The following is a 26,408-nucleotide window of genomic DNA, read 5'->3' on the forward strand; positions in this document are numbered from 1 at the left end:
TGGAATTCCTCAAGGGCTTCTTTTCCATGGGTCCGGATGATGAAGATGTCATCAATGTAGTGCAAGTAGAGTAGGAGCATTAGGGGATGAGAGCTGAGGAAGTGTTGTTCTAAGTCAGCCATAAAAATGTTGGCATACTGTGGGGCCATGCGGGTACCCATAGCAGTGCCGCTGATTTGAAGGTATACATTGTCCCCAAATGTGAAATAGTTATGGCTGAGGACAAAGTCACAAAGTTCAGCCACCAGGTTTGCCGTGACATTATTGGGGATAGTGTTCCTGACGGCTTGTAGTCCATCTTTGTGTGGAATGTTGGTGTAGGGGGCTTCTACATCCATCGTGGCTAGGATGGTGTTTTCAGGAAGATCACCGATGGATTGTAGTTTCCTCAGGAAGTCAGTGGTGCCTCGAAGATAGCTGGGAGTGCTGATAGCGTAGGGCCTGAGGAGGGAGTCTACATAGCCAGACAATCAAGCTGTCAGGGTGCCAATGCCTGAGATGATGGGGCGTCCAGGATTTCCAGGTTTATGGATCTTGGGTAGCAGATAGAATACCCCTGGTCGGGGTTCTAGGGGTGCGTCTGTGCGGATTTGTTCTTGTGCTTTTTCAGGGAGTTTCTTAAGCAAATACTGTAGTTTCTTTTGGTAACCTTCAGTGGGATCAGAGGGTAATGGCCTGTAGAAAGTGGTGTTGGAGAACTGCCTAGCAGCCTCTTGTTCATATTCCGACCTATTCATGATGACAACAGCACCTCCTTTGTCAGCCTTTTGGATTATGATGTCAGAGTTGTTTCTGAGGCTGTGGATGGCATTGTGTTCTGCACGGCTGAGGTTGTGGGGCAAGTGATGCTGCTTTTCCACAATTTCAGCCCGTGCACGTCGGCGGAAGCACTCTGTGTAGAAGTCCAGTCTGTTGTTTCGACCTTCAGGAGGAGTCCACCCAGAATCCTTCTTTTTGTAGTGTTGGTAGGAAGGTCTCTGTGGGTTAGTATGTTGTTCAGAGGTGTGTTGGAAATATTCCTTGAGTCGGAGACATCGAAAATAGGATTCTAGGTCAGCACAGAACTGTATCCTGTTTGTGGGGGTGGAGGGGCAGAAGGAGAGGCCCTGAGATAGGACAGATTGTTCTGCTGGGCTAAGAGTATAGCTGGATAGATTGACAATACTGCTGGGTGGGTTGAGGGGACCACTGCTGTGGCCCCTTGTGGCATGTAGTAGTTTAGATAGTTTAGTGTCCTTTTTTTCTTGTAGGGAAGCAAAGTGTGTGTTGTGAATGGCTTGTCTAGTTTTTGTAAAGTCCAGCCATGAGGAAGTGTGTGTGGAAGGCTGGGAATTCCTCAAGGGCTTCTCTTCCATGGGTCCAGATGATGAAGATGTCATCAATGTAGCGCAAGTAGAGTAGGGGCACAATATGCAGAGCCGCTCTGCTGTGAGACGGTGAACTTCCCACAGCATTGACTAGCTCCAGAGTCAACACTAGCAGCCGGGCAAGTATTAGCATAACACACTAGCTGCTAGCCAGGAGAGCGATGCGGCCCATTCTTGTGCCAGCAGGTGTTGTTTCCAGTGTTTCCAGTTGTGGCTCATTGCGCCAGGGCACAGTGCTGAGGGTCTGCAGCTCCACAAGGGCCCCGATTAGAGGACTTTCATCTCCTCTCTTTTGCTTTGTCTTTCAGAAATGTAGATGGCAGCTGCTGGCCGTGAAGGACTCGCGCCCGACTGACCCGGTGCAGCACTTCCCACTGCCCACCATGATCCTCTGCATGCTGCTGCTGGCTGCTCTGCCTGAGCCATCCAGTGCCGAAGTCAACCCTGGTAGGGAGCCACCGAACGTGGGGAGGACCCTAATCTCCTGCCTTGTGTGTTTTCATTTCCCCCCTTGTTTTCCCTCTTACAATGGACCCATTTGTATGAAGTTACAAAAATGGCACCAGAGCAGCTGCCTGTGTGCCACGTGCCCAGCCTTCCCAGACTGCAGGGAGAAACGCCCTGGGGAAATCCCAGCTCCACACTGGGGCATGGACATATTCCCTGTCCTGCCTTCCAGGTGGGTCTGCAACCAGTGAGCCTGTCATAGAATCATAGAATCATAGAATATCAGGGTTGAAAGGGACCTCAGGAGGTCATCTAGTCCAACCCCCTGCTCAAAGCAGGACCGATCCCCGACTAAATCATCCCAGCCAGGGCTTTGTCAAGCCTGACCTTAAAAACTTCTAGGGAAGGAGATTCCACTACCTCCCTAGGTAACGCATTCCAGTGTTTCACCACCCTCATAGTGAAAAAGTTTTTCCTAATATCCAACCTAGACCTCCCCCACTGCAACTTGAGACCATTACTCCTTGTTCTGTCATCTGCTACCACTGAAAACAGTCTAGATCCATCCTCTTTGGAACTCCCTTTCAGGTAGTTGAAAGCAGCTATCAAATCCCCCCTCATTCTTCTCTTCTGAAGGCTAAACATCCCCAGTTCCCTCAGCCTCTCCTCATAAGTCATGTGTTCCAGTCCCCTAATCATTTTTGTTGCCCTCCGCTGGACTCTTTCCAATTTTTCCACATCCTTCTTGTAGTGTGGGGCCCCAAACTGGATACAGTACTCCAGATGAGGCCTACCATTCCTCCCAGTTTACTGTCATCCACAAACTTGCTGAGGGTGCAATCCACACCATCCTCCAGATCATTTATGAAGATATTGAACAAAACCGGCCCCAGGACCGACCCCTGGAGCACGCCACTTGAATTTTTCCACATCCTTCTTGTAGTGTGGGGCCCCAAACTGGATACAGTACTCCAGATGAGGCCTACCATTCCTCCCAGTTTCGTGTCATCTGCAAACTTGCTGAGGGTGCAATCCACACCATCCTCCAGATCATTTATGAAGATATTGAACAAAACCGGCCCCAGGACCGACTCTTGGGGCACTCCACTTGATACCGGCTGCCAACTAGACATGGAGCCATTGATCATTACCCGTTGAGCCCAACAATCTAGCCAGCTTTCTATCCACCTTATAGTCCATTCATCCAGCCCAGACTTCTTTAACTTGCTGACAAGAATACTGTGGGAGACCGTGTCAAAAGCTTTGCTAAAGTCAAGGAACAACACGTCCACTGCTTTCCCTTCATCCACAGAGCCAGTTATCTCATCAGAGAAGGCAATTAGATTAGTCAGGCATGACTTGCCCTTGGTGAATCCATGCTGACTGTCCCTGATCACTTTCCTCTCCTCTAAGTGCTTCAGAATTGATTCCTTGAGGACCTGCTCCATGATTTTTCCAGGGACTGAGGTGAGGCTGATTGGCCTGTAGTTCCCCGGATCCTCCTTCTTCCCTTTTTTAAAGATGGGCACTACATTAGCCTTTTTCTAGTCGTCTGGGACTTCCCCCGATCGCCATGAGTTTTCAAAGATAATGGCCAATGGCTCTGCAATCACATCCGCCAACTCCTTTAGCACTCTTGGATGCAGCGCATCCGGCCCCATGGACTTGTGCTCGTCCAGCTTTTCTAAATAGTCCCGAACCACTTCTTTCTCCACAGAGGGCTGGTCACCTCCTCCCCATGCTGTGCTGCCCAGTGCAGTAGTCTGGGAGCTGACCTTGTTCGTGAAGAAAGAGGCAAAAAAAGCATTGAGTACATTAGGTTTTTCCACATCCTCTGTCACTAGGTTGCCTCCCTCATTCAGTAAGGGGCCCACACTTTCCTTGACTTTCTTCTTGTTGCTAACATACCTGAAGAAACCCTTCTTGTTACTCTTAACATCTCTTGCTAGCTGCAACTCCAGGTGTGATTTGGCCTTCCTGATTTCATTCCTGCAAGCCCAAGCAATATTTTTATACTCATCCCTGGTCATTTGTCCAATCTTCCACTTCTTGTAAGCTTCTTTTTTGTATTTAAGAGCAGCAAGGATTTCACTGTTAAGCCAAGCTGGTCGCCTGCCATATTTACTATTCTTTCTACACATTGGGATGGTTTGTCCCTGTAAGCTCAATAAGGATTCTTGAAAATACAGCCAGGTCTCCTGGACTCTTTTCCCCCTCATGTTATTCTCCCAGGGGATCTTGCCCATCAGTTCCCTGAGAGAGTCAAAGTTTGCTTTTCTGAAGTCCAGGGTCTGTATTCTGCTGCTCTCCTTTCTTCCTTGTGTTAGGATCCTGAACTCGACCATTTCATGGTCACTGCCTCCCAGGTTCCCATCCACTTTTGCTTCCCCTACTACTGTCTCAGCACCGGGGATCCCGCTACCACCAGGAGCCACATGGGCACGAGATGAGCAATGACAGGCAAGTGTCAGGCTGGCTCTGGGGTACTGGGCTCACTGCAGGCAGTAAATCACCAGATACAGGCCGGCAGGAGAGCTAGAGAGCTGCAGCCAGGAGGAGAGGACTCTGGAGGGGCTGATGCAGGAGGAGAGGTTGGGCTAAGCTTGGCTTAGTGCTTGATCCAGTCCCAGGGCAGAGGGACATAGGCCTATGGATAGCAGAGGGGGACATGCCCAGGGGACGGGGTCCCATGGGGCAGGTCAGAGGCTATAAGTGAGAGGGGTCGGACACGGTGCAGAAAGGGGAAGGTGTCGGTTGAAGGTCAGAGAAAGTCCCAGTGGTGAGGTGTGTTGGTCTGTGGGATTGTCCGTAAGCAGCCCCAGCGTGATGCTGGGCCATGTCTTGGCCAAACCCCTGGTCATGTATGAGAGGGCAGCTCTGTCCTGGAGGGGCCTGATGGACTCTCTGCCTCTAACATTATTTCTTTGGAGCCCCCAGCAAGTGTCCTATTCTGTCCCTGCTCTGGTCCCTCTCCACCGCTTTGAGCCCCAGTGCAGCCCCAGCTCCGGGGCTATGTTGGGCTGCAGCCAGGGCCAGTGTAAAGCAACCTGGGGCCCATGATGCACCTTGACATGAGACCCCATGCGGTGGCCCCACCCCCAGCTTGGAGTGGGGTAACAGTTGGGCTCCCCTCCTGCCTCAGAAGCAGCATCTGGAAACCTGTTCCCTCTGGAGAGGCAGGAACAGCAGTGGGTGTGGGAGGCAATACTTACCCAGGATGAAGGGTCACCCCCAGAGCCCTCTGATGGGTGGGGCTAACACCCTATTGAGGTGCACAGGGCAGCTGTCCCCCTCAGGGCTAATCACAGGACTCCAGGAGCTAGCGCCCTACACACAGGGTTATAGTCCTGATAAGCTGAATCTGGCCCTGCCTGCTGTTAGAATCTTTGGCTACTTACCTCTCCATGCACACACAGCTCTGCTGGTGCCCCACAGTCCAACCTGCAGCTCCTCCGCTCTCCCAGCTCTGGGCTTCCCCGCAATCCCCAGCTCTGCCAGTGCCCCTCAATCCTGACACAGAGCCCCTACTAGTCAGGTCCTGTGCTCTATCACACATACAGTTCTGCTGATGACCCTCAATCGTGACCTGCAGACCCCGTGATAACCCAGTCCAAGTCAAATGTTGATTCTATTGTGTAGGATGTTTGCTAGGCAATTATTGTTGTAGGGGTGGTCTAGAACAGGGATCTCAAACTCAGATGACCACGAGGGCCACATGAGGACTAGTACATTGGTCCGAGGGCCGCATCACTGACACGCCCCCACTCCACCCCTTCCATGAGGCCCCGCCCCTGCCCCGCCTCTTCTCCACCTCCTCCCCATACCGTGCAGCTCCCTGCTCCTCCCCACTCCCTCCTGGAAAGCGCTAAGTGCCGCCAAACAGCTGTTTGGAGGGAGGAAACACCTGGAGGTAGGCAGAGAAGCGGGGCACGGCGTGCTCGGCAGGAGGGGGAGCAGTGGGTGAGGGGAGCTTGGAGGCCGCAGAAAATAACTCTGTGGGCCACATGCGGCCCATGGACCACGTGTTTGAGACCCCTGGTCTAGATAATACTTAGTCCTGCCATTATTGAGGCAGGACTAAGTGCAGGGAACTGGACTAGATGACGTCTCGAGGTCCCTTCCAGTCCTACAATTCTATGGTTCAGCTATGGGCGGTGAAGTTGTAAATGTCCCTGAAATAATAGCTGTCTTTGAGTGAATAGCTTCCCAAACTGCACTGGGCCATCAATGGCACACGTGCTCATTGTCTGCCCCACCCCTCAGATGTACATGATTCTATAAACCGGAAAGGATATTTGTTATGCTGACCATAGTCAACCCTAGAAGGAGGTTCACAAACACCAACGTGGGATGCGCTGGCAGAATGCAAGATGGCAGAGTATTCTGGAGTGCCGGCATTTTCGAATTGGACAGACTGGAACTTTATGTCCACTTAACAATGTGGATATCAGCGGGGTGTCTTTGCCCAATGTTATTTTGGGAGATCCACCCTATCCTCTACTCCCCTGGCTCATGAAGTCTTGACCTGATGTAAGAGCACCTGGCAGAAGGTTTAATTACACCTTGAGTGGGAGCAAGATGGTGCCTTTGGCCAGCTGAAGGCAAGATTGAGCTGCTTACACAGCTGTTTGGGTGCCAGTGCGTATAATGTCATTCATTCCAGTGGGCGTATGGTGCACTGTGTGACGTATGTAGGAAGCGCTCTCTCCAGGATTGGGGCGATGACGGTGCTAGCCCTGTACGAGGAGACAGACAGTGCAGCTAGGTCCAGGAGAGACAGGAAAATACGGGATGCCTTGTGTGGCCACATCATTGGTTTGCGGAGGAGAGGGTTTGTGAGCACAATGGTGGACTGTATCAGTTTATTTATGAATGCATCAAAAAATCATACATGATGCAAGATACATAGCGACTGGATTTTGCTGGCTTGGTACAATTGCATGAATTGTACATCTGAGACCTCATTAAAATTGCTACCTTTGAGTAGCTGTTTCCTCTTAGTGATTTCAAAGTCCACCTGCATGGGATCGCAGTACAAAAGCTATGGTATAGCTTTCCAGCACAGGCCGGGCATCTACCACAAACTAACGCCCGAGTGCAAAAGCAGAAAACAAACCCACAGTGCACACCACGAGCAAATGTGACAGTGCAGGGCAATGTCCCGTGTAATGGCATTACACATGGTCAGTGTCCTTACTCCCCTTCCTCTGTGCAGGCCTGGGGGTGGACTGCACTGGGGACTGCTGACCATGTGCAGTTCTATGCATAGACTGGCTGAGCCCTGACCCCAAATGGTCCGGTAACTGCAGACCGTAGTAGTGTGGGTGGATGTGAGTGGAGTGGCTGGGGCCAGGGTAGGGTTCAGGGCAGGTGCGTCCTAAAATGTGTTGATTTGATGTTTGTTGCAGTCTCTCAGAAAGGTCCCTTTGCCACTGGTGGTCTTGCTCCCTGCCATTGCTGTGTGTTCCCCACCATTTTCTCCTCTTTGTCTCCAGCATATCCTCTGATACAGCTGGTTTGCACTCCAGTTCATAGAGCTGGCCTGGCCTGCTGGCAAACTCCCTTTTCAGGGCCTGGGGCACCTCATTCTGGCTCCTTTCCCTCTTGCTGCACAGGTCCAGCAGCCTCTAGCTTTCTGTCAGTGGCCTGCTACGGGGTGGGAGGACATGCCTGGCAGAAGTCTCTCACTGAAAGGCAGGTTCTCCAGCCCTCCAGTCATGTTCGTGGCTCTTTCCTGCACCCACTCCAGTTTTTTCCAACATCTTTTTTTAAAATGTGTACGGCAGTATTGAATGCAGTATTCCAGTCTCAGTCTCCTATTCGAGGTAAAATCACCTCCCTACTCCTACTCAGTATTCCCCTGGTTATACCTCCCAATTCATATTAACCCTTTTTGCCACAGCATTTCACTGGGGGGGCTCATGCCCAGTTGCTTGTCCACCAAAACACCTAAATCCTTTTCAGAGTCACTGCTTCTCAGGATACAATCCCCATTCTGTAGGTATGGGCTGCATTCCGTATGACCTGTCATTTGGCTGTATTCAAATTCATCTGGTTTGGATGGGCCCAGCTTACCAAGTGATCCAGATCAATCTGTATGAATGCCCTGTCCTTCATCATTATTTACAGCTCTGCCAATATTTTTATCCGCAGTGATGGACGAAAATGCTGACCAGTTTTGGGCGGAGAACCAATACCTACAGAACCCCACTAGAAACATCCCTATTAAGTGACGATTCCCCACTGACGACCACCTTTTGAGATCTGTCAGTTAGTAGTTCTTAAAGCATTGCAGAGCCATTGGCCGTTATCTTTGAAAACTCATGGCGATCGGGGGAGGTCCCAGATGACTGGAAAAAGGCTAATGTAGTGCCCATCTTTAAAAAAGGGAAGAAGGAGGATCCTGGGAACTACAGGCCAGTCAGCCTTACCTCAGTCCCTGGAAAAATCATGGAGCAGGTCCTCAAGGAATCAATTCTGAAGCACTTAGAGGAGAGGAAAGTGATCAGGAACAGTCAGCATGGATTCACCAAGGGCAAGTCATGCCTGACTAATCTAATTGCCTTCTATGACGAGATAAATGGCTCTGTGGATGAAGGGAACGCAATGGACGTGTTGTTCCTTGACTTTAGCAAAGCTTTTGACACGGTCTCCCACAGTATTCTTGCCAGCAAGTTAAAGAAGTCTGGGCTGGATGAATGGATGATAAGGTGGATAGAAAGCTGACTAGATTGTTGGGCTCAACGGGTAGTGATCAATAGCTCCATGTCTAGTTGGCAGCCGGTATCAAGTGGAGTGCCCCAAGGGTCAGTCCTGGGGCCGGTTTTGTTCAATATCTTCATAAATGATCTGGAGGATGGTGTGGATTGCACCCTCAGCAAGTTTATGGATGACAGTAAACTGGGAGGAGAGGTAGATACGCTGGAGGGTAGGGATAGGATACAGAGGGCCCTAGACAAATTGGAGGATTGAGCCAAAAGAAATCTGATGAGATTCAACAAGGACAAGTGCAGAGTCCTGCACTTAGGACGGAAGAATCCCATGCACCGCTACAGACTAGGGACTGAATGGCTCAGCAGCAGTTCTGCAGAAAAGGACCTAGGGGTTACAGTGGACGAGAAGCTGGATATGAGTCAACAGTGTGCCCTTGTTGCCAAGAAGGCCAATGGCGTTTTGGGGTGTATAAGTAGGGGCATTGCCAGCAGATTGAGGGACATGATCGTTCCCCTCTATTCAACATTGGTGAGGCCTCATCTGGAGTACTGTGTCCAGTTTTGGGCCCCACACTACAAGAAAGATGTGGAAAAATTGGAAAGAGTCCAGCGGAGGGCAACAAAAATGACTAGGGGACTGGAACACATGACTTATGAGGAGAGGCTTTGGGAACTGGGGATGTTTAGTCTTCAGAAGAGAAGAATGAGGGGGGATTTGATAGCTGCTTTCAACTACCTGAAAGGGGGTTCCAAAGAGGATGGCTCTAGACTGTTCTCAGTGGTAGCTGATGACAGAACAAGGAGTAATGGTCTCAAGTTACAGTGGGGGAGATTTAGGTTGGATATTAGGAAAAACTTTTTCACAAGGAGGGTGGTGAAACACTGGAATGCTTTACCTAGGGAGGTGGTAGAATCTCCTTCCCTAGAAGTTTTTAAGGTCAGGCTTGACAAAGCCCTGGCTGGGATGATTTAGTCGGGGATCGGTCCTGCTTTGAGCAGGGGGTTGGACTAGATGACCTCTTGAGGTCCCTTCCAACTCTGATATTCTATGATTTCAGGTGATACTGTATTGTGTGAAGTTTTCAATTACAGTGTTATATAGTACTAAGGCAAAGGCCTTACAAAAGTCTAAGTATATTACAGTGTAGTTGTAGCCATGTCTCTAAGTATATTACTGTTACCCTTGTCATGCTGTCTGGTGTGGCTCACGACCGTGAGTGTCTACCTCAGGGCAGACTGTCAGAAAACAGAGCAGACACCCCAAACTTGTGGTATGGTCTATAATTAGATTTTACCATCCCAGGACCAAATGTGAACTCCCAAAGTACTGCAGTAGTATAGTATTCTAAAGAGTCACAGACAGTTCCCTTTGACACTCCAGTCTCTCTTGCCTCACAGGGAAGCCGGACTATGTGAAAAATGGTCATTTACACCAAAAATCGCACCACATTCAGGTTGCCCCCAGTCCCAAGAGATCGGTCACTTGCCCCAGGCCAGTTTGGTACTTATACCAAAGTGTTACTTTGCTACTTACACCAAAGACGGTACTGGTAGCAAACTGTAGTAAACTAACTAAGTGTTTATTAGCTAAGAAAAAGAAATGAGAGTTTTTGAGAGGTTAAAGCAGGTAAAATATATATACAGGTGAGTCTCAGTCTATAATTCCAAATGGCAGCAGAGATGTAGTGATCTGCCAGTTTCCCAAAAGTCTCTCAGGGCTACCCAGAATAACTCTGAGGATTTCCATCTGCTCGTTCAGTTATTCCTCTCTTTTAGAATCCAAACAGTCTGGGGATTGGGGATCGGTCCTGCTTTGAGCAGGGGGTTGGACTAGATGACCTCCTGAGGTCCCTTCCAACCCTGGTATTCTAGGATTCTATGATTCTGTGAACAGTCCAGAGATACAGGCTCTTTCCCTGAATCCATACTTACAGCTTCTTCTCACAGAAAACAAGCTGACAGGGTCACTATCCACATGGCCTCTTCCTTTGATGACAGACAAGTGAGTGAGGAATGCATTTAGAGTCTTTGGCCTCCAGTCGTCACACACAATGATCACTTGCCTTGAAATTAGCACTTTTATGTTAAAGTTCTTCATTTGCATTCCATGGGGCTTCTTTCTCGTTTGATGGGGTATTTAGTTATGGGGTATACACAAGTAAATGTTTACTACTACATTATAACAGGACACAGATAAGTGAAAATAATGCATGTAACATCACGTTAGGTTTTCATGAAGTTTAAACACCAAATACATCTTATACATTTAACAATCACTTTGATCTATACTAATCCATACACAAGTGAATCGGTCTGGGGCTTTGGCATGAGCTGGCACCTGGTTTGCCAACCTCACAACTCTTATCAACCGGATTCAGGTTTGTTTCACGAGAGCTATTTTCCGTAAAACCGTGTTGACTGACATTAATTATAGCTCCATCCTTTAATTCATTATTGACTGAATCCTGTACCAGCTTTCCATTATTTTGCCCAGGGCTGTTGTCAGGCTAACCAGACTAGTTCCCCAGACCATCCTGCTTGCCCCTTTTAGAGACTGGCATGACATTAACATGTTACCAGTCTTCTGGAATTTTTCCAGTATTCCACAATTTATTAGAAATTAACACCAGTGGCACAGACATCTCCTCAGGCAACTGCTTTAGGACTGTTGGACGTAAGTTATTCAGACCTATTGATTTTGAAGTGTTGATCCCTAGCAGATGCAGTTAAGCATCGTCCTTCGGTACTAGTGACCTGGAAAGTAGTTCAGGGGATTCGAGTACATCATCCAACTTCTTTCCAAATACAGAACAGAAATATGTATGGAACACTTCTGCCTTTTCTGTATCCTTATTAACCATTTGACCATCTCCATCTAGTAATGGGGAAATCCTATGACCTGAGTTATGCAGGCGGTCAGACTGGGTGATCACAGTGGTTCCTTCTGACCTTAAAATCTGTTAATCTAGGTCAATACCATTGTTAGGATTTTTTTTGCTCCTGATCTACTTAAAAAATCTCCTTCTTGTCCGTGGCCCTGCCAGCTTTGGATTTTTCCCTGATCAGTTTTCCCTTATCAATTTGCTCTCCTCCATTTCTTCTAATGTATATTGATTGCTGTCTGCTTCTCCTTTTTTCCATTTGTTATAAAACTGCCTTCACTTCTCCTCCTAACCAGGATGGGCTTTTAAGCAAAATTGTCTTGAGCTTCAAATTAAAAGTCTGGTACTGATGTTTAACCTGCTCCTGTTCCCCCTCCAGCAATATGCCGATACCCTTTGGGGATGCATGAAGGGACCATCCGAGATGAAGACATTACAGCCTCCAGTCAGTGGTATGACTCCACAGGACCCCAGTATGCACGGTGAGTTAATCCCTTGCAAAAGCAATCCAATCGTACTCTAAAATATATAAAATTGGACTGAAAATCTTTTAGCCTAAGATGAAACCCTGTTTCCCTAATATCAGCCTTATTAAAACTCACCGCCTACGTAGGTGACTATATTCCATACTGTAGTCACATAAAGATAGAGCATAAATAGGTGAACAAAGGACTTGTGATTTTCTGGTGGACACGGGCAATGCCTCTGGGAGCCTGTGTTTCAGGTTGGCTGTTGCAGACAATTTGGTTGAAACTGTGAACCACACAAAGTCACTTATGCAGCTGGGACTTTTAGCATCATCAATCAATGGGGAACATTCGCAATTTGTAGCACAGAAGTCCTACCACTTCTTTGGCTGTTTCTGGATGTCCAGGTAAGCAGCAGTGACCAGGAGGACTTTTATTAATCTTTGCTTGGCAAGTAGATGGTCACGTTTCCTTTAGAAGAACTTTTTCACTGTTACCCAGCCCCCCCAGAAAGGGTGGCTGCTTACTTAGCAGTGTCTTGCATTCAGAGCATATTACATCTGCATTCCATAAACAGCAGTTCCTACAATGCAAGTGTTGGTTATTACTGCTAAAGCCTTCTCTGTTCCGAGCGCTGTCTACCTCTCTTTGCTCCAGCCCGGCAGTTGAGACCAGTGGGAATTGTGTGCAGTGTAGTTGTATCTGTGTTGATCCCAGAATATTAGAGAGAAAGGTGGGTGATGGAATATCTTTCATTGGACTTTATGTTCAATTAAGGTTGTTCTAATCCCATTTTTTTTAAACCATCAGAATGCCTTAAAATCTGGGAAATATACAGTGAAGGAATTGTCAAATCAATTCCTTTCTCTGTCAATAAATATTTCAATCTTTTTCAGCAGTACCACATTTTCATTTTTCATCCTATAAAAAGACTGATGACTTACAATATATTTCCAACCTTACCCCTGAATTACTGCTGTTGGTCTGTGGATAATTGTGACAGTCTGTACCCCTATGTTCACCCCTTTTTCAAGACCATGATAAATTTTGTGCAAAGTGTGCATTGAAAAGTCAGAGTCTCCAGTGGGCTGGCTGGAGACAGTCAAAGAAGGGCTCCAGTTTGTTGTTTTCTGTTTGCTTATTTTGGGTGAGGGAAATAAAAACAGTAAAGCATAAAAATGAGCAGCAATGGCACAACTGCACTGGTAGAGCTGGCCAGACTGGAGACAGCAGAAAAAGAGAGAGAACACCAGCACCAGATGTGGCAGGCGGAAGTGAGACTGAAAGAAACAGCTGCTGTGCTGGAAGCTGAAAAGCCAAAAGAAGAAAGAGAAGAAGCCACCCATAGGAGAGCTATGGAACTGAAGGAAAGGAAGCTGAAGTCCATAAATGAGCCAGGAGGCTAGGGGACAAAGGGGCTGAGGAGAAAGAGAGAAAATACAATCTGGAACTCTTAGAAAAACATGGAAAGATCCCAGAGTCACCGACATCTCCCTACACTGAAGGAATCCACAGCTGGGACCAGCTGTGTCCTGCTTACAAAGGGAATAGACTGCATTGAAGAGTACTGCACCACTTTTGAAAAGCTATGTGAAGTTCATACGATTCCTGTGGACAAGAGAGTCCCCACACCGATTGCAAAACTGTCTGGTAAAGCTTTGAATGTATTTAATGAAATGCCAATTCGGGAAGCTTTGATATCTTCTAAATTTGAGGAAACTGTTAGACAAAGGTTCCAAATTACTCCTGAAATGTATAGGGTGAAATTTAGAGATCTTAAAAGGAGTGCTGGCATGAGTCATAGTAGATATGTTTATAAGATGTGTGACCTAATAAGAAAACGGGTAAAAGGAAAAGGGGCTGAGGATTATGACTGATTGCTTGATCTCATTGCCCAAGAACATTTCTTGAGGACATGCTCTGATGATGTAAAAATTTGCCTGTGGTGTAACTCTGTAAAATCTGTAGCAGAGATGGCTATACTGGCTGATGCCTTTGTGCAAGCCCAGATCTCCCTTGGGCGCAAGCCACAGAAGGAGGGGCACAAACTCGGTCGAAAGGGGGGATCCTGTTTTCCCCAGTGGTTAGGAGCCTAAGCACTCACTCCTGCAGAATCATTCCTCTCCTGGTAATCCTCACCAGAAATCTCCTGTGGAAGGGGAGGACCCAAGAAGGTGTTACCAGTGTCACTCTACTGAGCACCGGAAAAATCAGTGCCCTAAGCTGAACGAAATTGAGCCCCAGCCAATCCATGTTAATGCAGCTGTCATCAGCACAAAAGCCCCAGAGGCACCTACAGTTTGCTTGACTAGTTTTGTGGGGGCTGGCCCTGCCGAGCCAAATATGGAATTTATTATTGTTGTCAAGATCAATAACAGAGAGCTCACAGAGTGGAGAGACTCTGGTGTACAGATTTCTCTGGTTCCGTGGAGTGTGATCCAACAGAGTGATGTGTTACCTGGCCTAATGGCAGAGCTTATGGTAGGGGAGGATCTAGGAGTCCTGTACTTTTAGCGAAAGTGCATGTGGAGTGGAAGGTTTAGAAGGTGATTTGATTGTAGGGGTGGTGGACAATATCCCCATTGAAATGCTGGTTGGGAATGATATTTGGCATATGTCTAAGGCTGTTAATGTGGTAATCCGCAGCAAAAGGGAATATTGTGCTGGGATCACAGAGGAGAGTAATAACGTCCCAGAAACTGAGGAGATAGAGAAAGTCTCCGACTCCTCTGCAACAGAAGGATCCAGGGTGATTCCAGGTGTGACAGCTGGTATAATATTATTTGCATTGTGGGTGGTAGCAAGGTTAGGGTATGTTCAGTCGTGCCTCTCTGGTGTCTTTAGCAAAAGGAATGATTAAGGATAGGAGCACCAAAATACTGGAATGGTTGATACATGAATTAATTTATAAAGAATTAAAGGAAGATAATATAGTTTATGCCAATCAACATGAGTTTATGGGAAATAGAGGCTGTCAAACTAACTTGATATCTTTTTGAAGAGATGACAAGTTTTGGTTAGTAAAGATAATAGTGTTGATGTAATACACTTTGATTTTTGTAAGGCATTTGACCTGGTACCACACAACATTTTGATTAAAAAACTAGAACAATCCAACATTAATATGAAACACATTAAATACATTAAAAACTGGCTAACTAACAGGTTTCAGAATATACTTATAAACAGGAAATCATCATCAAGCAAGTGTGTTTCTGATGGCGTCCCACAGGGATCAGTTCTTGGCCCTGTGCTACTTTTATGATTTTTATCAATGACCAGGAAGAAAACATAAAATCATTACTGATCATGTTTGCAGATGATACAAAGACTGGGGGGAAGGGATTGCTAAATAACAAAGAGTACAGGTCACTAATGCACAGCAGTTTGGATCACTTGGTAAGCTGGGCACAAGCAAACAATATACCTTTTAATATAACTAAATGTAAATGTATGCATCTAGGAACAAAGGATGTGGGCCATACTGACAGGATGCAGGACTCCGTCCTGGGAAGCAATGACTCTGAAAGAGATTTGGGGATCCTGGTGGATAATCAGCTGAACATGAGCTTCCAGCTGTGGCCAAAAGGACTAATGTGAGCCTTGAATGCATAAATAGGAGACTAAATTCCGGCTGGAGCAGAGAGGTTATTTTAGCTCTTTGTTGGCACTAGTGCGACTACTGCTGGAATCCTGTGTCCAGTTCTGGTGTCCACAATTCAAGAAGGATGGTTTTAAATTGGAGCGGCTTCAGAGAAGAGCCTTGAGAATAATTAAAGGTTTAGAAAATCTGCCTCATAGTGATAGACTCAAGGAGATTAATCTATTTAATTGAAGAGAAGGTTAAGGGTGACTTGATCACAGTTTATAAGTGTTGGGAGCAAAGGCATATTTAGGCCTCACAGAAGCTTATCCTGATTCAGCAGTTTTGTAGCTCAGCATAAGTAATGTTGTGCATTTGTAAAAAATTGCAGAGTAATCAATGTGGGGTTGTTTGTTTGTTTTGAGCGGGGGGTTGGAGGGAGGATAAAGTAACCCTAAAGCTACAAGAAACTGGTGTGAGTGAGGATAAAACCTGCACTGACGTACCCTGAGATGATGGCAGGAGTTGTTAGTGGTTCAATGTAGTTTCCTGCACTAGATATCTATAATGGGTTTTGGAGTCTGCCTGTACATGGGATTCATGGTATAAATTTGCCTTTACTTTTGAGAAAGAGCAAGTTTGCCTGGACAGAGCTTCCACAGGATTTCATAATAGCCCAGCCATTTTCCATACCCACATGGAACAGGCAGCTGAAGGTCTGGCCTGGGCTGATCATGTTGTATGCTATGTGGTATTATTCACACCAGCAACAGGGAGATCTGCTTGCTGGCCCTGAGGGAAGTACTTACACGTTTACTGGAGGCTCGTTTAAAGGTTATTCCCACTAAATTCCAACTGGGGCAGCAAAAGGGCACATTTTTCAGTGTCATACTGGAGGCAGGAGGTAGGTCCCTACAGCAGGATAAGGTTAGGGTGATACTACCCCTACCCACCCCTATTGCCATGACAGGATTTTGCAGAGAATTCATTCCAGACTATGTGGAGCTGGCTGCCCCATCGCGGGACCTGTTGTGTAAATCCCAGGAGTGGTCCTGGACACACACACACACTCACTCTCTCACGCGTGCGCGCAATGAATGCCCTTAAAAATCAATTAGCAAGAGCCCTGGTCTTGGCAGTCCCATCTTCCGATCAGGACTTTAAGTTGTACCCAGTGGACAAGCACAAGATTTTGATGGCAGCTCTTACCCAGGAACACCCTGGGAAGGACAGACCTACTACGATTGCAGGGCCCTGAACGGCAGTACAATGAGTGTGAAGAGAGAGTGTTGTGCACACTTTGGGCTCTTCAGAAATGTTGTTGTATTCTGGGTGGTGGGAGACTCCAGCTGTCACATCATATAGAAGACAGCTGTCAGCTAATGTGGGTAGTTCTGGGACTGAACTGATGACCTCCAGAGCTCACAACATGCATATTTACAGCTTGTGCCAGCTTTGAGCCAGAGCTGTTACAGATTCACATCCTCAGTGTATTGGGGACACACAACACTTGTGCTCACCAGTGGGTCACAACGGGCAAAATGTGCAACTGGTGAGTCTCACCACAATTTACAGATTATCCCCTCCCCCCCTCCCCCAGGATAAAACTTGTTGCCAGGGTATGTCTCCGCTGCAAGCACAGGTGTGAGTGCAGCACAGGTAGACACACCAGCATTAGCTTTAATCTAGCTAGCCTGGGTAACAAGCTGTCTAGATGTCGGTGACACGGGGTAGCAACCAGAGTTTGTACCCAGGATCCCTGGAGGGCTTGTACTCTGATAACTAGCCTGTGCTACCAATCAGCACAGCTGTTGTTCTCTGGGCTAGCAAGACAAAAGCTAACAGAGGTCTGCCTACCACGACACCTCCACTTTGCAGCACAGACACACCCTAAGGGCAGGATTTCACCCGGGTCGGCGGGTAGCGATCAATCTATCGGGGATCGCTCCCCGTCGACTCTGGATCTCCTGCTCGTGAGAGGCGGAAGCGGAGTCGACAGGGGAGCAGCAGCGGTTGACTCGCCACAGTCCTCAGGGCCAGGTAAGTCGATTGAAGATACGCTGATTTCAGCTACGCTATTCGCTATTCGCGTAGCTGAAGTCAGCGTATCTTAGGTCGACCCCCCCACAGTGTAGACCAGGGCTAAGAGTTCCTCATCACAGCCCTGTCATCCACCCACAAAGGTCAGCAGCACAGTTTGACCATTCAGCCTTCTCATTGGTAGCTTAGGGCCTTACCATTTGAACCACAGGAACAGATGCTGGCCCTGTTCTAGACCAGCCACTGGAGGAAGAGTTGACACACACTTTCCATGTGGGTAACACAGCTGTTTACTAGTCAGCACGAGCAGAAGGGGGATCAGGGACCCTGGATTCTGTCCTTCACTCTGGGAGAGGAGTGTGGTTTTTTAGTGGTGAGAGATAGGGTAACCAAAACCGGCTTAGCCGTTCTGAAAAGCAGTGTGGAGCAGTGGATAAGAATGGGGGTTGTCACATTAGAGAGCTGGGTCTGTGGGGACCTCCCATTAGCTCTCTATTAACTCACTTATCAAATGAAAAGGGTGGGGATGTTCAGCAGGTCTCCCCTGACTGCTTGCGAGGTTGGTGGTCCTGGCTGTAGTGAAAAATAAGGCAGTGAGGTTCACAGGAATTTAAACACCTCTTGGAAGAGGGGAGGTTTCAACTCCCGTTCTCCTCTTTCCCAGCTCAGAGAACGGTCACCTTGGCTGCACAGGTATTCGGTGAGTCTCGGCTGGGTTCTCATGCTATGTCAGGTTCGTCGTCAAGCTTGTCAGGTTCAGCTTGGCACAGCAACGTTCAGTTATGGGTCTGAAATGCTGTCCAGACAAACTCTCCCAGTGTATAACGGATATTCTAGGAATCAGCACATGAGGAGGAACAATGTGGCCAAAGGACAGGGCCTGTCCCAGGGTGCTTTAGACTTCTTTACAAAAGGGGGACAAAAAAGTGAGACGATACAGTGAAAAAATCGCCACTTCAATTCATTTTTATTAAACATAAGCAATTCAGGGCTCACATTTGATATTCTGTACTTTGGCTTTTTGCCATTTCAATAAGATTTTTACAAAATAAAGGTTTAAAGCTCCTCTTAAACTGAAGTCTGCAACGCACCCTGAAGTACAGTGTAGCTCTTGCTGCCACACAAGTCAAGGGGAGACGCAGTGATAGAATCCACGTATCGGAGGTGGGGTGTCAGTTACTTTAACCAGCTATCGTCCTGCACACGTCAACTTTTGCAGCGACTGAGGCAGACCCATCCACCTGTGTGGTCCTCGTTCGCAACACAGTCCTGAGCACCATCCAGCCTGTCTATTGTGCATTTCCTACCTTTGGAGGTTTTGACTCTGCAGCCATATGGCCTTTCTTAGTGTATAGGCCTGTTTGTTAGCCTGAGATAGAATTTTGGGTTTGACTTTTTGATATTCTTATATCCTTACTAATGTGTGAACAAAGACATCGTGTGTTGCTTCTGCCCACAAAGCAGATGGGGTGAAAAGAGATAAGAGATGGAACTGAAGTGTTTTGGGTATGGTGGGAGTGTATGAGCATACACTGGAAGGCTGCCTGGCGCCTCTCTCAAGCCAAGGTCAAGCGATCAGTTATTGAGCTGTAGCTCACGAAAGCTTATGCTCAAATAAATTGGTTAGTCTCTAAGGTGCCACAAATACTCCTGTTCTTTATAAGAAACACTAAACGCCAAAGAAAAGCCTGGCTTTGGCCAGAACACAATCTCACTCCTTACCCCTCCCATGGGATGCAAAAGAGGTGGGACGAAGATCCCAGACTCACAACCCTCCAAAATGGAACAAGACCATAAGTTGTAAGGCAGGGGTCCCCAACGTGGTGCCCGCGGGCACAATGGCGCCTGCTGGGGCAGTTGTGTGCGCCCGCAGGACACCGTGCCGCCGAAATGCCGCCACCGAGCGCGGCCACCTGAGAACTGCCCGCCGAAATGCCGACGAGAAGCGTTGCCACTTCTCAGCGGCATTTCGGCGGCAAGGCTTCTTTCCACTGCCGCTTCTCGGCGGCATTTCGGCGGCGGGGTGTTTGTCACCCGCCACTGTCTGTTGGGAATAGGAATGTGCTATTCCCACAGAAAGGTTGGGGACCACTGTTGTAAGGGGTATGACTAGGGGCACGCATTGCAGCTATATTTGGGGCTGCTAAGAAGGAGGATGTGGGAATGGGAAATGGGGACACAGGCAAGGCTCTGCGGAGTCAGAGCTGGGAAGGGGGACACAGGGTAAATGCTCTGCGGCATCAGAGCTGGGAACGGAACACTGGGGAACAAATTCTGCTGGCATGTAGCGCTATGGATGTGTTTGTTTGGAACTAACCCCAATAAACATCACATTGCCTGCACTTCGGACTTCTGGTCTTCTGCTTTCTGTCTGCATGACCAGAACCAGGGGAAGGGGTGAACGGAAAGCCCTCTGACAGCATGCTTTTACCGTAGGCTTTTTGTTTGTTTTAGTATCATAGCATATATCTATATATACAGTGCAATTTACAGATGAAAAGCTGACATGAAGTCTTAGGTCTCTTCTTCACAGGCACTTAAAGCATTGTCAACCCCCGTGCTGCTGAACTCGTTGGAGGCTGGGGGTACCAAATATGTCAGTGTAAACAAGGCGCGCTAGCAATAAGTTATGCCAAAGTGACTATGTCAGCTGTTGGGGCACTTGTTCATCTCTTGCCTCACAGTGCTGCAGAAGCCCTGGAGTGGCTTATGGATGGACTGAAGAAGTCACAGTGTCTGTGCCAAAGAACCACAGGCTAGGATTGTGCCCCTTCATGCTGCAGTTCCTTCCTTGGGAGGGAGGAGCGCCTGGAAGGCTAGATCCTTGGGAGTAAGGCCTTTTAGGTGTGCATCTCTCACCCCATCAGGTTGCAGAGGGAAGAAGGGGATGGAGCGTGGTGCCCAGCAGGCCTGTTGCAGCCGGAAGATGTGCAGTTCCTCCAAATCGACCTGCACAAGTTCTTTTTCATCACGCTGATCGGGACGCAGGGACGGCATGCCCGTGCCACAGGCAAAGAGTTCGCCCGTGCTTACCGCATCGATTACAGCCGCAATGGGGAGCACTGGATCTCCTGGAAAGATCGGCAGGGCAGGCAGGTTGGTGCAAGGGGGGGTTTACAGGGCGACAATCCCCTCAATGCAGCCTCTGGGCTTTCCACAGCAGTTGGAAAAGCCGCAGGGATTTTGAATTCCAGGGGATACAGTCCCCCTTTACCTTTGCCTGCTGCCTATCGCTAGAGCAGCTCACCTTTCTGTCAGTGCTAAACTTTGCCAAGGGCTCTGCCGCAGGGCCTGAGTCCCCGGCCTACTAGGATATGCAGCACAATTCTCTATAACTGAGCCCCAAGCACCAGCCATTACCCTCACCTGAGATCGGGTCGCCTGGCTAACCCGCAGTCCCCACCTGCATGGAGGCTCAGCCAAGACATGTTGAAATACAGATCCGACACCGTGTGCCCACCGCCTTCCCATTAGCCAGGTTGTCTCCTCTCCTCACCTAAACTACAAACTGCAGAGCCATCTTTTCTGCTGTCTTGAGTGCAGCAGGCCTCCACCCAGAGCACCCTTCTCCGAGGAGGGGAGGGCATACAGAGCGGGGGTGGATTGGATCTGGATCAGTAGGTCAAGGGATGGGGTGGGTAGGATAGGAAGTATGCTGGATGCCTGTCTGTAAAAGAAGGGTTATACTCAGGACTGTTGGTCCTCTCAGAGCTATCATCTCAGACTCTCTTCAGACTCAGGCAGACGGTGCTACATTGGTTACACCCAGGTAATGTCTTCAAGATTTTTTTTCAACACCCATGAGAACAAGCAGCCATTTTTTTCTGTTAATGCAGCTGGGAGTCAGACATAATCACATGACTCCCAGATCCTGGGCCTACTAGGCCGAGACCTTAATCCAGCTCTGGGTGGAATGCTAACTATTGCAGTGACATTCTCCATCACTGGAAATGCTCAGCAGGTCACACTGAGCTACTTTTTCTGGGACTAGAACACAGCAAACATTGATTGCCAGCTTTTGATTCTCTTGTTAACGAACGACATACATCCTGGATAACAAAGGGTTCCTGCTGGTGTATCACCAGCCATCACGAGTCTCTTGCTGCTCCTTCATGTTGTCAGATTGTTATTATCAATAATAATAATTTTTTTAAAATTTATCATGTATTATAGCATGAACAGCTTCCAACGTGAGGGAAAAGGGGATGTCAGCTGGTGAGGCAGAGGGTTCAGGGCCCCATCATGCTGACCATTCTGGGCCAAAATCATCCTTTGTTTAAGTCTATTCACTTCACTGGACTTACACCAGAACTGAATTTCTCCCACTCTCTCCAAACTGCAGAGCTCAGCTTCTCCCAAGCCCCCCATCCTGCACACAGCAGTGAGGGGCTCTGTGATTGTGCCACCTGGTCCTTCAGGGCAGTGTTGTAGTCAGGAAGTAGTGCTTTGTTTTGCCAGCTTCTTTTTTCCAGGATCACTCTCTGCAGCTGCATTTAAGGCCATGAGTGTGTGTCCTGCTATGTCTGCAGCTGGTCACTTAAGTCATCCTCTGTTTCCAGGTGATTCAAGGCAACATTGATACATACGATGTGGTCCTGAAAGATCTTCGGCCCCCAATCATTGCCCGTTATATCCGGGTGATCCCTGTAACGGAGCTGCCCATGACTGTCTGCATGAGGGTGGAGCTCTACGGCTGCATGTGGTTTGGTAAGGACCTGTTTCCATATTCCCTTCTAGAGGGGCTACCCAGGGTCCCTGGGCTGCCTGTCCCCAGCACTGTGATGAGGACACATTGACAGCCCCACTCTTGCAGTGTGAGTGCCAGGCCCTTATGGCTCCCTGTTGACCAGTGTTTGCTCAGATCAAGAAGGAAGAGGAAACCCTCCTGTGGACAGAGAAACGGGAAGCAGCTGCGGACGTGTTTTCTCAGCTCTGTGGCCTTCTTTTCTAGATGGTTTGGCGTCCTACAGCATCCCTGAGGGAGGGACGATAGCGGCCCCAGGCTCTCCCGTCATTTACCTGAATGACTCAACCTACGATGGCTTCCAGGAGCGCAGGTGGGACTGGCGGCCCTGGTCTCTCTCTGGCACTGTGCACCTTGTCTCCTCTTTGTCCCTGAGCCTATCGCTATACTTTTTGTTCCAGAATCCTTCTGGAATCGGCCACTTTGCTAGTTGAGGGATGTGGTTGTTTTAATTCCTCTGGTGATGTGTTGGGCAGATATTGTCCCTAAAGGGCATGCAGGCCTGTAGGGCATCAGACCCATACCCTTCTGGTTAGTGAAGGTTAGCGGGAAAGTACTGGGTCCATTGCTGGAGGCGGCCGGATGAAGTGGGTCTGCATACACCTCTTGTTATATGACCAGCTACTGTCCAGGTTTTTGCCTTCCCCTTTTGGTTAAAAGGGTGGAGAGAGTTGTGGCAACACAGCTCTCACAGTACTTGTCTGCGTCAGAGCCCTGTGACCCTTGTCAGGCTGGGTACAGACCTGGGTTTGACTCCGAGGCTGCATTTATTGCGTTGGTGAGTGATCTCCTAGCAATGGACAGTGATCAGGTCTCCCTGCTTGCACTATTAGATATGTCAGCTGCCTTTGCTACTGTCGATCACTAACATTGCTAACGCATCTGCTGCTCCATGGGGGAGTGGAGGGAACTGCTGTGAGTGGCTTTCTGCCAGGGAGGGTCCAGAGGTTGGGGTATGGTTGAGGCTCAGTCCAGGCAAGACAGAGGTAATGCTAACTACAGCCACTTCTAGGACGGAGGTTGTCTAACCACCATTGGCACCTCAGGGTTACAACTTGGGGGTCTGGCTAGACCTGCACTGGCATTGAGGAGATCAGGTGGTAGCAGTGGACAGTGGGTGGCAGCTCAATGGTCCAGCCTGGGAGGGTACACCTGCCCTTCACAAAGAAGGCCTCTGCACATGGCAGCTCCATTGTCCCTTTGCCTCAAGTGTCTCTTCTACAGCTTTTCCCACTGCCCTTCTATCAGGGGCGGCTGTCTCAAACCGTCTGTGAGTCTCTCACACTCCCGTTCTATCAGGGGCAATCTCCTGCACAGTCTTTCAGACTCCCCTTGTATCAGGGCAACCATCATTGCCCGCATTCTCCACCAACTGTGACGGGGCACTTCACTCGCCGCTTGGATGACACCTCCTCCTGGTCACGGTGGGGAATAGCTCGCAAGGTCAGCGCCCCTTCCCGCGTTTACATGCTGTCTCTCCACCTCTCTCTCTGGGTCTGCAGCCCTTCTCTCACAGCACAAGACCTCCGGCCAGTCTCAGCATTTTCCCCTTCCAGGGTACCGAAGTCTTTCAAAGTCTCTCTGCACATGAGCAGTCTCAATCACTGCCCCATGGTGCCATTCCCGCAGTGGCCTGTAGGGGAACCCAGGCCCGCCCTCTACTCCAGGTTCCAGCTCAGGGACCTTCTAGCTAGCAGTCAAGGTTTGTTCCCTTCTAGACTTTACTGCCTTTCCCTGAGCCCTACCCTACCTTCCTGGCTTCCCCCCCTCTGGGTTTGCTAGCCCAAAAGCACCTCCCTTCTCCCAGGGAGCTACTGCAGAGTTTCCCAACCACCCCTCTGCTTCCAATTCCCTGTCTTTATAGCCCCAGCCCAGCTCATTCCTCCTCAGCTGGGCTGCCTGACTCAGTCATGGGATTACTTAGCCACTTGATTCCCCTCAGCTGTGGCGTGTGGTGTTAATTAGCCCCCTTCTCAGTCTTCATTAACTCTTTTTGGGCAAGTGTGTGGTAAACACCCCATCAGTTTGATTTAAGATATTTACTTTGGATATTTTTACCCTGTGATGTTGACAATTTCTGCTTTAATGGTTACAAAGCTTTAATTTTTTGAATCTCAACATCTGCTATCATTAAATAATTATTGTCTGATCCCCCATAATTTCCTGCAACTGTGAACATCTAAATAGATAAAAAACATTAAAAATGCTTAAAAATAAAAATTGATATTATCCATCAAAATTATAAAAAAAAAAATCTGCCAAGCATAGTTATAACCATTGATTTTAACTTTCCAGTCATGTGAATCTTTCCACCGGGTTTCAGTTATACCAACTAGATTGAATTTATGCTCATAAACAAGCAATTCCAACTGCGTTTGTTACGCAGGTTCCTAGCAGTGATGTGTAAGCAATTAATTTCTTCTCTTCATGTCTGTGTGCTTCTTGAGTAATGTTGTTCTCAAATCTCCGTTTTGAGCTAAGTCCTCATATCTTCCCTCTGTTCATCCTCCCCATTTGCTATTACTGTAACGCCCTCCTGACTACGCAAGCTAGCCTGTCCTGCGGAGATTGGTTCCCCTTCTACTGAGATTGAGGCCATCCACACTGTACAGCCCCCTCTTCCTGTAGAAGAAGGACCAATGTTACTCTACTTTACCCTACACCACTTCACAGCCTGCGGTTCACTTCCAGAATCTTCTGCCTTCCTTTGCTCACGGGACAGGTACAATCTCTGAGAAGATGGTTTGGACATTCTTCTTCTTCAGTACCCTTCCCAGTTCCCTGACGTTATCTATAATCTATGACTTATCCCATGATGCAGTGTCATTAGTGCCAATATGCACCATCACCAGAGGATCCTTGACTTCAGAAGCTCATCCAATCTGAGCGTGACCTCTCGTGTGAGATATGCCAGAGTAAAATACAACTCAGGGTAAGTACGGGTGACAGAACCGAGCCCTACATACTAGTCACCCATTAGCAGTATTGATCTGTAGCATTCACATTTACTACATTTAGAATGAGAAACAATTATCCAGTGACTTCAGCAGTGAAGACTGGCAAATAAAAAGAGTCAGCCATCTTGGTGTAGAATTATATTATCTTGCCCCTGCTTACCTTCCAGAAGTTTCTAGATTCCAGTAACCCAGTCCCCTTCCACACCCCAACAGTTCTCAATTCTCAAGTTTTATGCCTTGAAAAATGGGTCGAGAGCAGGTTTAATACAAGAAAGCCAAGCCAGTAGCAGATCCCTCACAAGAGCTTAATACTGCAGAACAAAGCTAAGCAGAGAGTGGGAAAGAGTTGCTTGCAGCCTTGTATGCAATGAGAAAGTTTCATTAGTTCACTTTCAGCAATAACAGTCCTAGTTCAAACTGATCACAAGCCGTTGGAGGCACCTTTTAAGAAGCCATCCGTTAGCACACCTGTGGAGAATGTTTCTGCAGCTTCAGAAGCAGAGGCTCCTAGTACAATACACCCATGCAGGCTGAGGGTCCTGGTGGAGACGATGGTCACAGTAACGGTCGAATCCCCTCCAGAAAAGGGAGACTCATTTGCAGAGGAGAGACGGATATATGCTGTCAGGCTGGGAGGAGTCACTAAAGGAGATTCGCAGCTCCAAGTAGTGCTGACAGTAATGACATGGCCAAGAGAAAAGAAGGATGATGTCCCTGGCTTATGAAGGAGCAGGACTTCTCTTTGGTAGAGGGATGGTAGTCATTCCTGAGTGCCAGAAAAAGAAATTCTCAATTACATCTCTCTCTCTAATTTATTTGAGCATAAGCTTTCGTGAGCTACAGCTCACTTCACATAGGATGAAGTGAGCTGTAGCTCACGAAAGCTTATGCTCAAATAAATTTGTTAGTCTCTAAGGTGCCACAAGTACTCCTTTTCTTTTTGCGAATACAGACTAACACGGCCGTTACTCTGAAATCTCTCTCTCTCTCTCTCTCTCTCTCTCTCTCTATCTGTGGGTTTTATATCATTGCCCATCATCGTAGTATCTGAGGGATAATAGTGAAGTCCATAGTGGATTTCATGAGGTGCACCAAGACATGCTGAGACCCAAGACCAGAGCAATGGCTTGGCATGATCTGGGATATTGGGGTTATCATAGAAGGATGCTCATTATGTAAAAAGAGTAGCCACAGTGATCCAGGAAAGC

General features: G+C 48.1%; 1 protein-coding gene across 4 annotated transcripts in view; it reads left to right on the plus strand.

The window, feature by feature from the left end:
* The window catches only part of LOC142000049 (discoidin domain-containing receptor 2-like), a 150,731-nt gene that overhangs the window by 71,983 nt on the left and 52,340 nt on the right, over positions 1-26,408 (plus strand). For all 4 annotated transcript variants that reach the window (XM_074974069.1, XM_074974072.1, XM_074974070.1 and 1 more), the window contains 5 exons: positions 1,676-1,814; positions 11,789-11,891; positions 20,367-20,595; positions 22,059-22,206; positions 22,451-22,556. In XM_074974069.1, the coding sequence (XP_074830170.1) occupies positions 1,676-1,814; positions 11,789-11,891; positions 20,367-20,595; positions 22,059-22,206; positions 22,451-22,556 (725 nt within the window). The remainder of the gene's footprint in view (positions 1-1,675; positions 1,815-11,788; positions 11,892-20,366; positions 20,596-22,058; positions 22,207-22,450; positions 22,557-26,408) is intronic.

The sequence above is a fragment of the Natator depressus genome, chromosome 16 (assembly GCF_965152275.1).
Source record: "Natator depressus isolate rNatDep1 chromosome 16, rNatDep2.hap1, whole genome shotgun sequence".
Taxonomy (NCBI): Eukaryota; Metazoa; Chordata; order Testudines; family Cheloniidae; genus Natator; species Natator depressus.